The sequence below is a fragment of the Chlorocebus sabaeus genome, chromosome 26 (assembly GCF_047675955.1).
Source record: "Chlorocebus sabaeus isolate Y175 chromosome 26, mChlSab1.0.hap1, whole genome shotgun sequence".
Taxonomy (NCBI): domain Eukaryota; kingdom Metazoa; phylum Chordata; class Mammalia; order Primates; family Cercopithecidae; genus Chlorocebus; species Chlorocebus sabaeus.
In genome coordinates this window covers 18,700,834-18,714,498 of record NC_132929.1, presented here as the reverse complement: position 1 = coordinate 18,714,498, position 13,665 = coordinate 18,700,834, and the positions used below count along the sequence as shown (strand labels likewise).

The 13,665-nt window shown below is 37.7% G+C and overlaps 1 protein-coding gene across 7 annotated transcripts in view; it reads left to right on the top strand.

Annotated features, from left to right (window-relative positions):
- Positions 1-13,665, top strand: part of TTBK2 (tau tubulin kinase 2) — a 180,339-nt gene that overhangs the window by 86,188 nt on the left and 80,486 nt on the right. For all 7 annotated transcript variants that reach the window (XM_008016878.3, XM_008016880.3, XM_008016879.3 and 4 more), the window contains 2 exons: positions 8,082-8,222; positions 10,122-10,226. In XM_008016878.3, coding sequence (XP_008015069.3) covers positions 8,082-8,222; positions 10,122-10,226 — 246 coding nt within the window. The remainder of the gene's footprint in view (positions 1-8,081; positions 8,223-10,121; positions 10,227-13,665) is intronic.

Genomic DNA, 13,665 nt, shown 5'->3' with positions numbered 1-13,665 from the left:
GTCTCGCTCTGTCACCCAGGCTGAGTGCAGTGGCCCAATCTCGGCTCACTGCAACCTCTGCGTCCCGGGTTCAAGTGATTCTCCTGCCTTGGCTTCCGGAATAGCTGGGATTACAGGTGGCTGCCACCATGCCCGGCTATTTTTTGTATTTTTAGTAGAGACAGGGTTTCACCGTGCTGGCCAGGCTGGTATTTAACTCCTAACCTCAGGTGATCCGCCCACCTCAGCCTCCCAAAGTGCTGGGATTACATGTGTGAGCCACCGCGCCCAGCTGGTTTCTTTATTTTCTTTCAAGTTATCTAAATAACAGTGATTCTAGAGACATAGATCCTGGCCTAAATGCTTCCTCTTCTCATCAAGAGGCTTTTCTTGTTTCCCTCAGCCATCCTTCAGATTTCATTTAAAGATATTAACCTCTGTAGATATAACCTTAAGGTCTTTTTGAGTCATGTGATTCACTAACTCTTGAGCCAGCCTGGTTTTATTTATTTAAGCAGCTATCCCTGAACGTTTTTTTTTTTTGAGACAGAGTCTCACTGTTGCCAGGCAGGTGTGCAGTGGCGCGATCTCGGCTCACTGCACCCTCCTCCTCCCGGATTCAAGTGATTATTGTGCCTCAGCCTCTCAAGTAGTTGGGATTACAGGCACACGGCACCACACCTGGCTAATTTTTATATTTATTAGAGACTGGATTTCACCATTTTGCCCAGGCTGGTCTCGAACTCCTGATCTCAAGTGATCCACCCACCTCAGCCTCCCAAAGTGCTGGGATTATAGGCGTGAGCCACCACGCCTGGCCTTTTCTTTTTTTTTTTTTTGGTGACGTTGACTTGCTTTGTCATCCAAGCTGGAGTACAGTGGCATGATCTCAGCTCACTGCAACCTTCACCTTCTGGGTTCAAGTGATTCTCCTGTCTCAACCTCCAGTGTAGCTCAGACTACAGGTGCACACCACCACGCCTGTGTAATTTTTTGTATTTTTAGTAGAGACAGGATTTCACCATGTTGGCCAGGCTGGTCTTGAACTCAGCCTCCGGTGTAGCTCGGACTGCAGGTGCGCGCCACCACGCCTGTGTAATTTTTGTAGTTTTAGTAGAGACAAGGTTTCACCATGTTGGCCAGGCTGGTCTTGAACTCCTGACCTAAGGTGATCTGCCCACCTCAGTCTCCCAAAGCCCTGGGATTATAGGCGTGAGCCACTGCGCCCAGCCTCTGAACCTTTTCAGATCATTAATTTGGATCCTGCTTTCTCTCATTTTGGCTAGTAATAATATAACTTTTTGTGTGATATTTTTTAGTTTTCATCTGGATTTATCATCTTATTTGATCCTCATTATACCCCCATGGGGAGGAGAGAACAAGTTTTATCCCTCTTTTGCATATGGAGAAGCTGAGTCTCAAGGAGGTTTGTGATTTGTCTGGTACTAGCCTACTTGATGGGTATTAAAGCTTGGTGGAAGCCTGAACCCAGTATTCTTTAGGCAGTAATAAGAGAAAACTGTTTTGTTTCAAGTTACTACTGACTGGAGAATTATAGAAAGCAAGTTTTTTTCTTTAGTCTGCAGAGTCTTTCTCAGTCTTAGCATATACTCATTTTAATTCTTATGCTTACCTAAATCTGACTTTCTGTAAATGGGGAGGCTCCTGGTACTGGGAAACCCAAGAGACTGGTGTATATTAGACAATGATGACCTTTGTGGCCTTTGACAAGTTCCTATGGATTTGTCTAAGAACTTTTCCATTTGAATTGCATGCTATATTTTTTTCCTGTAACAAAAAAGTTAACCCATTTAAACTCCCATCTGTACAGTTTGTGGTTGACTTGATTTGGGATTAGGCTAAAGCTGGTATAACCGCTAGAGCATATTTTCTCTTATTTGACATATGGAAGATCACTACTGGGTCTCCTCCATGTATTCAGCTTCCCACAGAGAGTCCTAATTTATTCTAAAAACCATAAATTCATTATTCTTAAGATAAACTTGTTCTTTTCCTCCTGCTGATTCAATTACATAATATCTGCCTTAAAACTTTTTAAGGAACAACCCTATCTCTGTTGTAGAAATTCTAACTATTTGACGTTAAAATGGTTTTTAAAATCTTACAGAGCTCAAGCAGTTGTACACATTTTTTTCTCAATTCCCCTTGCAGGACCTTGGCCAGGTCTCACCTAATATTTTGTCACCATTGAAGCTTTATATGAGCATCTTTAGTATAGCCTAAGAGTGATATATTGTGATAAGTACATCAACTATGGAGGTGCAAAACATTTTTTCGAGTTCTGTAACCAGTACAACTGTAGATCTAGATTGCCTAACACCTACAACCTTTTAAAAACTTTATTATGGGAAAAATTAAACATACACAAAGTAGAGAGAATAGTATAATTTATACCCATCTACTCATTACCCACAACTATCAGTATATGGCTAATCTTGTTTCAAGTATTTTCTCTTTCTCCTATCCCTCCCGAAATTATAGCAAATCCAAGGCATATTTTATCTATATATACATTCCTAGAAGACCAGAACTCTTTTTTTCTCTTAAAGTAACCAAAATACCCAATAATAATTCCTTAATAATAGCACAAATATCAAACCAATCTTCAGATTTCCTTGATTGTCCATCTCTTTGATAAAAACAATTTTTTTTTCATTTGGTTTATTTGAATTGGGTTCCAAATAGGGTTCACACATTGCCTATCTCTTAAGCCTCTTTCAATCTATTAGTTCTCCCTCTGTCTTTTATTTTCTTGCAATTTTCTTTTCATTGTGTTTATTGATGTTGATAAAAATGGAGGAATGTGACATGCGCACGTTACCATATTCTGGATTTTGCTGGTTGTTTCCCTGTGGTTGTCTTTAATATGTATATCTGTCCCCTGTATTTTCTATAAATTGATGATTATATAAGATTCCAGATTTACTTTGCAAAGATACTTCAGAGGTGGGTTGTATGCTTCCTCTTGAATCACATCAGGAGGTGGTGTCTGGTTGTCTCTCTTTTAGTGAGGTTTAGTCAATGGGTTCAGGCCTTGTCAGTCTAATCCATCCATTTTAAAGTTACCAATGGTTTTTTCCTAATGGTTTTATCCTCAAGTATATTTTATATAGGAAAGACAGGACTACTACTTGATTATTTTATGAGTTTTTAGGATAATGAATTGGTTCCCCAATATAAACATATCATATATAACTATATAATAAATCCATAAATTCATGGATTTAACATATTTGATGTCTTTCAATTATTGCAGTTTTATTTAGTTTTTTGAGATGAAGTCTCACTCTGTCGCCCAGTCTGGAGTGCAGTGGCGCGATCTTGGCTCCCTGCAACCCCTACCTCCTGGGTTCCAGAGATTCTCCTGCCTCAACCTCCCAAGTAGCTGGGATTATAGGCACACGCCACCATACCCAGCTAATTTTTAAATTTTTAGTAGAGATGGGGTTTCCCCATGTTGGCCAGGTTAATCCCAAACCCCCAAAGTGCTAGGATTACAGGCATGAGCCACTGCACCTGGCCTACAGTTTTTTTAAATATTCAAATTGTCTCATCTTTTGCTACAGGGACTTCTTTCATGTTGGATCTGGATTCCTTTTGTTAGGACTAGGCTGCAGCAGTCTTTGATAGCATCCTTATTTTTTGGCACGATACTATGTACCAGGCTCATTCTGTATATTTCATACTCCAGATCTGGAATCAGCCATTTCTCCATTAAGCCTTGGCTCCTTTTAATGGGAAATGATGTTTAGAGACCAGAATCTAGATGATGTGGGTGTCTGTTGAAAGTGGATTGGTCGTTATTTTTCATTCTTTTCAAGTGGATGGATTTAAGAAATGCATTTTAAAAAATGAGAAAGTATGCCATGGTTCATATTGATGTTTCTAATTCAAATTTACAATGATGTAATTGCTAATAACTTCTACTTATATTTGTATCTCTTTCCTTTTCTACACCCTTTTGGTTTTTTTTTTTTTTTTTTTTTTTTTGAGATGGGGTCTTGCCCTGGCTGGAGCACAGTGGAGTAATCACAGCTCGCTTCGGCCTCTACCTCCTGGGGTGGAGTGATCCTCTCACCACACCTTTCTGAGTAGCTGGGACTACAAGTATGTGCCACCATACCCAGTTAATTATTTTTTTGTTTGCTTTGTTTTGCTTTTATGAGACCGAGTCTCTTTCTGTCGCCCAGGCTGGAGTGCAATGGCACGATCTCGGCTCACTGCAACCTCCTCCTCCCAGGTTCAAGCGATTCTCCTGCCTCAGCCTCCCGAGTAGCTGGGATTACAAGCACATGCCACCACACCCAGCTAATTTTTGTATTTTTAGTAGAGACTAAACATGGGGTTTCACCATGTTGACCAGGATGGTCTCGATCTCTGAATCTTGTGATCTGCCTGCCTTGGCTTCTTAAAGTGCTGGGACTACAGACGTGAGCCACCGTGTCTGGCCCTAATTTTGTAATATTTTGTAGTGATGAGGTCTCAGTATGTTGCCCAGGCTGGTCTTGGACTCCTGGGCTCAAGTGATCTTCCTGCCTTGGCTTCCCAAAGTGTTGGGATTATAGATGTGAGCTACCACACTTGGCCTACACTTTTTAATGTATAGAGATGAAATTATATGGTTAGAGTTTACATGAAAATAATTCAGTACATGTGGGTGGAAGGGGAGAGGATATGGATGAGGAGGTGAATAATAGATGAAACAAGACTGGGCATGAATTGATAATTGTTAATTCTGGGTGACCAGTAGATACATGAAGGTTCATTATATTATTTTCTCTTCTTTTGAGTGTGTTTCATATCTTCAGTGTAGAAATTCACTTGCATTTTTATTAAGATCTTATACATTTATAGAGAAATGAACTTGCTTCTTTAATTCATTCCACATATATAGTCCTCTTCCTTTTTTCTTTTTTTACAAAATATGGTGGCTTGTGACATTTTATTTTATTTAAAAATTTTTTATTTAATTTTAGGGGTACATGTGAAGGTTTGTTACATAGATAAACGTGTGTCATGAGATTTTTTTGTATGTAATATTACGTTACCCAGGTATTAAGCTCAGTACCCAATAGTTATCTTTTCTGCCTCTCTCCCTCCTTTACCCTCCCCCCTCCAGTAGACCCCAGTGTCTGATGTTTTCTTCTTTGTGTTCATAAGTTCTTGATTCTTCATTTTTTGAATGACTGCATATCAGTCAGTAAGATGACTATACCATTATTTATGTAACTATTCATTTATTAATGTACTTATGATAGTACCCCCTTATCTGAGGAGATACTTTCTAAGGCCCCAAGTGGATGCCTAAAACCACAGATCATACTGAACCCTGCACATCTGGGTAACTGATTGGGCCACTAAGTGATTAGTGGGCAGGTAACAACATGTGGACACGCTGGACTAAAGGGATGATTCACGTCCTGGGCCTGATGGAGCAGGATGGTATGAGATTTCATCACATATGAGAATGGCCTGTAATGTAAAACTTATTAACTGTTTATTTCTGGCATATTCCATTTAATATTTTTGGACCATGGTTGACTGTGGGAAAACAGTAAAGTAAAACCATGGATAAAGTACAACCATGGATAACCATGGACTATTGTATAGATTGTTTTCAATTTTTCTTTGTAACAAATAATAATTCATTAGTAGTATTTACTTTAAAGTATAATTTAGTGGGTACCTGCATGTTTTTACCATGTTAATAACACTTTACCCCATACTTTTATCAGTTTTGTGTTTACCTCTCAGATTTTGTGAGTTGATACATTAGGCTTGTATTTTAAAATATTTAAATTTTTCAAAAGTGTTACTAATGTCATAAATAAAATTTAATTGATTTCCTTTTGAAAGTTTTTATGGTGAAAGCTGTTTACAAATAAAGTTTCAATATTAGGTATATTTTCGGCAATCAAAATTTTGATTTTTGAAGAAAAAACTATTGGAATTCTAATAAAAGTTATTAGGTACTCTCACATGGTTATACAGTTCGCTACTGTAGTTTGTCACTTATTTTACGTTTGCTACAGGTGCGGGAAACAACAAATTTCCATTAAAAATAATAACTAAGGTAAATCCCAATTAATTTACATTATGAGAAAGCTGCATTTAAAAAAGAAGATACGAAGTATGAAAGGATCCTGACTTTACTGTAACTTTTAAACTGTTACTTGAGGAGTACTTCATATTTTATTTTGAATGATAATCTAAGAATTTATTACTTTTCAAAAGTGAATCAATTATCTTTAGATGAAGTGATAATATTAGTGGCATATATATTTAAATCCCCTTGCGACAGGAGAGCCAGTCTTTTCTTTGGGAGGTAGTGCTGCAGGGCCGTGGTCCTGCTCTCCTTTTCAGATTACTGGTTTGTTACCTAAGCAACAAGGAACCTTGGTGGAGCAGCATCATGAAAAAGTCTGTAGAAAAGCTCTGTGAAAGAGGACTGTAAAAGAAGAGCACTTTGGAGTCAGACAGAGTTAGATTTGGAAAACAGCTTTACATTAACAGGTTAACATTATTTAACCTCTTAGAACCTTAGTTTCCTTATCTGTAAAACAGGCACAGGAACAACTTCTATTTAGGGTACTGTGAGGCTTCAGTGCAATCATGAATGGCAGATGCTGGATGTATTCATTGCTTTTATATACTTCTACAAGTAAATTGAATGTTTGTCATATAATGTTTGGTCATAATAACAATAGTTAGCCTATGTTGAGTACCTATTGTGTACCACACAGTATTCTAAAAACTTTATATGGGGCCAGGCACGGTGGTTCACACCTGTAATCCCATCATGTCAGGAGGCTGAGATGGGAGGCAAGGAGTTTGAGACCAGTCTGGTCAACATAGCAAGACCCCATTTCTATTTAAAAAACAAAACACATGCACGAAAAACTTTACATAGATCTTGTTTAATCCTCACAGAGCTCTGTGAGGTAGGTTTTATTAGCTTGTTTTTATGAGGAAACTGATTGAAGAAAGTTAAGTAACTTGTATGAGAATATATGTTAGGCAGTAATGAGGAATTCGTGCTCTTTGTATGTATATGCATTATATATACTTGATCTTGTGTATGTGTGTGTGTGTGTGTGTGTGTGTGTATATATATATATTTTTTTTTTTTTTTTGAGATGGAGTCTCGCTGTTTCGCCCAGGCTGGAGTGCAGTGGTGTGATCTCGGTTCACTGCAACCTCTGCCTCCTTGGTTCAAGCGATTCTTCTGCCTCAGCCTCCTGTGTTGCTGGGACTACAGGCACGTACCACCACACCTGGCTAAATTTTTGCATTTTTAGTAGAGACAGGGTTTCACCGTGTTAGCCAGGATAGTCTCACTCTCCCGACCTCGTGATCTGCTTGCCTCAGCCTCCCAAACTGCTAGGATTACAGGCATGAGCCACCATTCCCGGCCTGATCACATATTTTAAGTAAATAAATACAAATGTAAATAATATAAATTATTATATACTTGATTACTTATATTTTAAATAATCAAGACTTTTTTGTTATGACATCAGAGATAAAGGGAAGCATGATGAATCAGAAACATGATATGCTAAAAATCTCATTATTCTAAAACTTGTCTGAAACATTCATATGATTAAGAGATCTGTTGAGTGAGAGGATCACAATTTGGGTAAAATTCTTGCTCTTGGCCAGGTACGGTGGTTCTTGCCTGTAATCCCAGCACTTTGGGAGGCTGAGGTGGGTGGATCACCTGAGGTGAGGAGTTGGAGACCAGCCTGACCAACATGGTGAAACCCTGTCTCTACTAAAAACAGAAAAATTTGCTGGGCATGCTGGCGCGCACCTGCAACCCCAGCTACTCAGGAGGCTGAGGCAGGAGAATTGCTTGAACCCAGGAGGTAGCGGTTGCAGTGAGCCAAGATCGTGCCATTGCACTCCAGCCTGGGCAACCAGAGTGAAATTCCATCTCAAAAAAAAAAAAAGAAAAAGAAAAAAAATTCTTGCTATTTTACTGAAAACATATTTTTCAGTGGTAAGTGAGTGGTTTCCCAGTTTTCACTTCTAATATAGTTTTAGTACTGTATTTGAAAGTGTTTGTTTAATTTCCACAGGGTCGGAATCTGGCAGATCTTCGCCGTAGCCAGTCCCGAGGCACATTCACCATTAGTACTACTCTCCGGCTGGGTAGACAGATTTTGGAGTCTATTGAAAGCATTCATTCTGTGGGGTTCTTGCATCGAGACATCAAACCGGTAGGGACCTTTTCTATCCAAAGCACAGAATGAGTTTGATACTCTTAATGTTATCCTGGGACACAATAAATTACAAATGTAGCTTTATGTATTTGTTGTGGTAAAATACAAGGTAATATTTTCATTTCGATAGAGACCTGGAAGCAAAAATATAACTTACCTCTTAATTTTTTAAGTAATAATTACAACTACAACTTATTTTCAGGAGCTTTTCTCATACAATGAAAATAAAAACTGAGACTGGGGCGGTGGCACATGCCCATAGTGCCAGCTACTCAGGAGGCTGAAGCAGGAGGATTCCTTGAGTGCAGGAGTCGGAGACTGCAGTGAGCTATGATTGCTCCTGTGGATAGCCACTGCACTCCAGCCTGGGCAGCATAGTGAGACCCTGTCTCTTAAAAAAGGTTTATGTTTGACTATTATTATGTGTGCTAACATTGCCATTTACTTAGCTTTATGCCTAAATTGGCATTATTCCCTGGTTTCTTTTATAGATATATTGGTTAAAAAACTATATATATTGCTTTTGGTGTTGATATTGTGTTCTTGAACTATTTGTTAAGTCAAAAATTATAGGAAATCATCAGTTGTGAAAGACTTCATTTTTTTCCTGAGTGATACTGTGGAAATATAGTGGGGTTTTTATTTACTAATCTGTTTTTCTTAGAAATTGTCATTTCCATAAATGTGAAATAGGTTTTTTTGTCCTTTTTGGTATTTGATTGTTCATTAGGTGAAATGACCCATTTCTGATATACCATATTTACTATAAAGGTATCATATGTTGGTACAGTTGAAAAGTATAACCGTCTGTTGTTACATGACTTCTAAAATTAGTTTACATGAAAATGCTAACTAAATTTAACATAGTAGAGTCAGTCTATTTCTATGCATCATTATTTGAGAACCATGGTGATTGGAATAGTTTCTGTTTTTATCAGAAAGCCCATAAGTAGAACAATATTTAAAAAAAAAAACAAAAAAAAACCCTAATAATTCTGGTAACAATTTGGCCTTTACCTTCACAAGTCCTCTTACTTACATACTCATCTTTGCATTTGTGGTCACTTAATATTACACTGATTTTCATTAGGGGAAGAATACAAAGTGTATTTTCCTTAAGTCCGTTTTGAAATGTTTCTATAAATTGTATTTTAATTTTAGACTTAGTGAAATTCAGTTTTATGATGTTTATAGGAAATTCTTTTTTTTTTTTTTTTAATTTTTTTTGTGACAGAGTCTAACTCTGTCGCCCAGGCTAGAGTGCCGTGGCGCAATCTCGGCTCACTGCAACCTCCGCCTCCCGGATTCAAGCAATTCTTCTGCCTCAGCTTCCTGCGTAGCTGGAATAACAGGCGCATGCTACCACACGAGGTTAATTTTTTTTTTTTAAAGTAGAAATGGGATTTCACCACGTTGGTCAGGCTGGTCTCAAACTCCTGACTTCGTGATCCACCTGCCTTGGCCTCCCAAAGTGCTGGGATTACAGGTGTGAGCCACCGCACCTGGCCGTTTAGAGGAAATTCTTTTAAATTTCTATGGTTTTTTGTTTTTTTTTTGGTCCATCTCTGATTTCTCCTATTTTAAAAAGTAGGGGGTTGGGTTGTCATTTAAGCATTCACTTAGACTAGAATTTCAAGAACTTAGAGTTTCAAGTCTAATTAATATTGTCTTGTGTGTAACCTTAGTCATTTACATCCTTTTTTGCTGAAAGTTTACCTGATATTAGGCATTAATAGAACCCAAAACTAAATCATATTTTAATACCTACTAAACATCATTGACTAGAATAGTATATTTGGAACATGTGTGTTATATAGAGCTTAAATAGAAGAAGACTTAAAATGTAAGGACTAAGTATTATAAGAATGTATATATTTTCCTTCTTTATTTTTCTAGTCGAACTTCGCTATGGGCCGCTTTCCTAGTACATGTAGGAAATGTTACATGCTTGATTTTGGCTTGGCTCGACAGTTTACCAATTCGTGTGGTGACGTCAGACCAGTAAGATTTTTCATATTATTATCGAATATTTGATAATTACCCTGGTATTTATAGTGTCACACTTTTTTAAAAATGCTAATTATTTTTCCTAATGGATGTTATCTAAGAAGTGGCATATACATTTAATGATTATAGAATGACAATAAATTGTATTATTCAAATTTGTGGCTTTAAAAAATGTACATTAGAGGGAGATTTCGAGTGGTCTTCTAGTAAGAACACATGTTGACCCTTTGAGATGAGGGGTCATTTGTGCAGTATGATACCCTTTCTACATACTATAATTCTATTTCAGTTACTGTACTTTTCAACTCCCAAATTTCCACTTAGTTCTCTTCATTGATATTCTCTATTTGATGCAACATTGTCATCGCATTTTCTTTTACCTGTTTAATCAAGCTATCCTTTATTTCTGAAAACATATCTATAATGGCTACTTTAAAATCTTTTTCTGTTAAATCCAATATCTGGTCACTCTCACAGGCAGTTTCTGTTACCTGCTTTTTTCCCCCTATGTATAAGTCATACTTTCCTGTTTCTTTGCATGCCTCATGATTTTTTGTTGGAAACTGGGCCTTTTAGGTAATATATTACTGCAACTCTGGGTACTAGTTTCCCCCTTCTAGGGCTTGTTGTTATTTTTTGTTTAGTGGCTGACAGGATCATTTCAGTGAAATCTATTCCGTTCTCCCTCCCTCCCTGCAAACCATACACACAGTATTAAGACTGTGCTGCTCTTCAGGGAGGTGCGTCTTTGGGTATGACCACAATCACGCTGTGACGGTAATGGCACCAGTAAGGCTCACTTCTGCTCTTTCCTTGGCCACATCCAGCTGTTGAACTTCACTGATTGCAGGCCAGTTACTTTATTGTTTATAACAATATCTTGGGGGCATAAATACCTTGACCAGCTAATCAAACTGTGGCTTCTAAAATGGAATAGTTTCTGAAGTCAATGTTTGATCATTGTTCTGATGTCAGGTCCTTCAGCTATCTTTTCCCCCTAGTTCTCTCCTGTCCAGCTATTCTTTAAGCTGTATCTTCAGTGAATTTCCTCCTAGTTCCCTTTACCACAACCTCTATTTTTGATAGGGCTTTTAGGTTTGTTAAAAAGAAAACATTAGGCAAATTAAATTTAACAGAGTTTAGTTGAGCAAAGAATGATTCATGAATCATGTAGCCCCCCAGAATAGGAATAGGTTCAGAATGACTCTGGGGCTGCCACATGGTCAGATAACATGTATGAACATAAAAAGTAAAATGGGTACAGAAAATGTAAGTGAGGTACAGAAACAGCTGGATTGCTTACAGCTGGGCATTTGCTTTATTTGAATCTGCTTTGAACAGTTGGCTGCTGTGGTTGGCTGAGACTTGGCTGTTTGTTACAAGAGTAGTTTACAGTCTATTTATACTCAAGTTAGGTTACCATCATTACCTCTAGACCAGCCATAAAACATGTACAGAGGCAGTTTTAGGCCAAACTTAATTTAGCAATAAAACTGTACAGCATTGATGTCACTCTGTTAATATTGTAAATGGACTTATTTGGTCTCAGTATGGGATTCGCAAGTCTTATTTGGTCTCAGCTCCTGTCTGTTTTGGGATCTCTCTGCTTCTTTAAAGTTTTGGTTTGATGAAATTAATAATAAACATAAAATAAAAATAAATAAAAAAGTTAATGTCATACTTTTTTGGATTGTGTTTGAAATAATTTTCTCATATTGTTCTACTAATGTAAAATCAAAAGTTCCCATTGTAGATTTGTTTCATATGTACAATTATTTATTTATTGCTAGGAAACTTGAATCAGTTGTTTGGATTGTCTAAGTATACCATCATGTTATCTGCAGAAATCTGTATTTTGATTTTGTTTATTTTGTCTTGCTATATATTCCAGAAGAGTGTAAAAAACATTAAAAATTAAGAATAACGAAACATTACTGGCCTCCATCTAGGTTAAGAAATGGCGTATTACCATCTTAGAAGCATGCTGTGGGTCCTTTCCTGATCATATCCCTTTTTCTTCCTCAAGCAGCACTGACAAATGGAGCTTACTATGATGATTGCAATGTTCTGTATCTGTACTGTCTTATATGGTAGCTACTAGCTACATGTGGCTATAGAGCAGTTGGATTGTAGCCAGAGCAAGTGAGGAACTGAATTTAATTTAATTTAATTTAATTTTATATTTTATTTTATTTTATTTTTATTTTTATTTTTTTGAAATGGAGTCTCGCTGTGTCGCCCATGCCAGAGTGCAGTGGCGCTATCTCAACTCGCTGCTACCTCTACCTCCTAGGTTCAAGCGATTCTCTTGCCTCAGCCTCCCGAGTAGCTGGGACTACAGGCGCCCGCCACCACACCCAGCTAATTTCTTTTTGCATTTTTAGTAGAGACGAGATTTCACCATGTTGGCCAGGCTGGTCTCGAACTCCTGACCTCAAGGGATCCGCCCTCTTCGGCCTCCTAAAGTACTGGGATTACAGGCATGAGCCACCACACCTGGTCCAGGAACTGAATTTTAAATTCATTTAATTTTAAGTGGCTATCACATTAGCCAGTGCAGCCCTTGACATAGTCTCCATTCTATATTTTGTGTTAACTTGTTTCTTTGTTTTCTTTCTTCTCTCTTCTGCAGATCTTGAGGGTACTTGTTTTGGAGTTAGGGAGCAGATGCAGATAGCTGCCATGACAGGCCTTCATGTCTGTCATGAATTTAACCCAATCGACTTTTAATGTTTTTAATCCAGTCCCTCTCTCCCTTTTCCCTCTCATATTCCTTTCCCTTTGCTTTTTAAATTTATTATTATTATTTAAAGAGACAGGATCTTGCTCTGTTGCACAGGCGGGAGTGCAGTGGTGCAATCAAAACTCATTGTAGCCTCAAACTCCTGGGCTCAGGTGATCTTCTTGCCTCAGCTTCCCAAAGTTCTAAAATTACAGGTGTGAGCCACTGCACCTGGCCCCCTCTGCTTTTTTATTATTTTATTATTATTATTATTTGCTTTTCCCCCTGATTTGATGTATATTGTTGTCCTTTTTTATTATTATTTTTCATTTCTATTTTGGGTTTGGGGGCACATGTACAAGTTTGTTATATAGGTAAACTCGTGCCATGGGGGTTTGTTATATAGATTATTTTATCACCCGGGTACTAAGCCTAGTTATTTTTTCTGCTCCTTTCCTTCCTCCCACCCGCCACCCTGAAGTAGGCCCCAATGTTCGTCTTTCCCTTTGTGTCTATGAGTTCTTATCATAACAAATACTGTTTTGTTATCACAGTAAATACTCTGTTGGCTGATCAATATGTAATAGTAGTTGGTCTGTTAATTGAAGATTCATTAAGGATGAAGAATCACGACATAGTACTTTAAGCATTTTTTATATTTTTCTTTGTTTTGTCTTTTTGTTTTCAAATAGTTAAGACTCATAAGAAGTT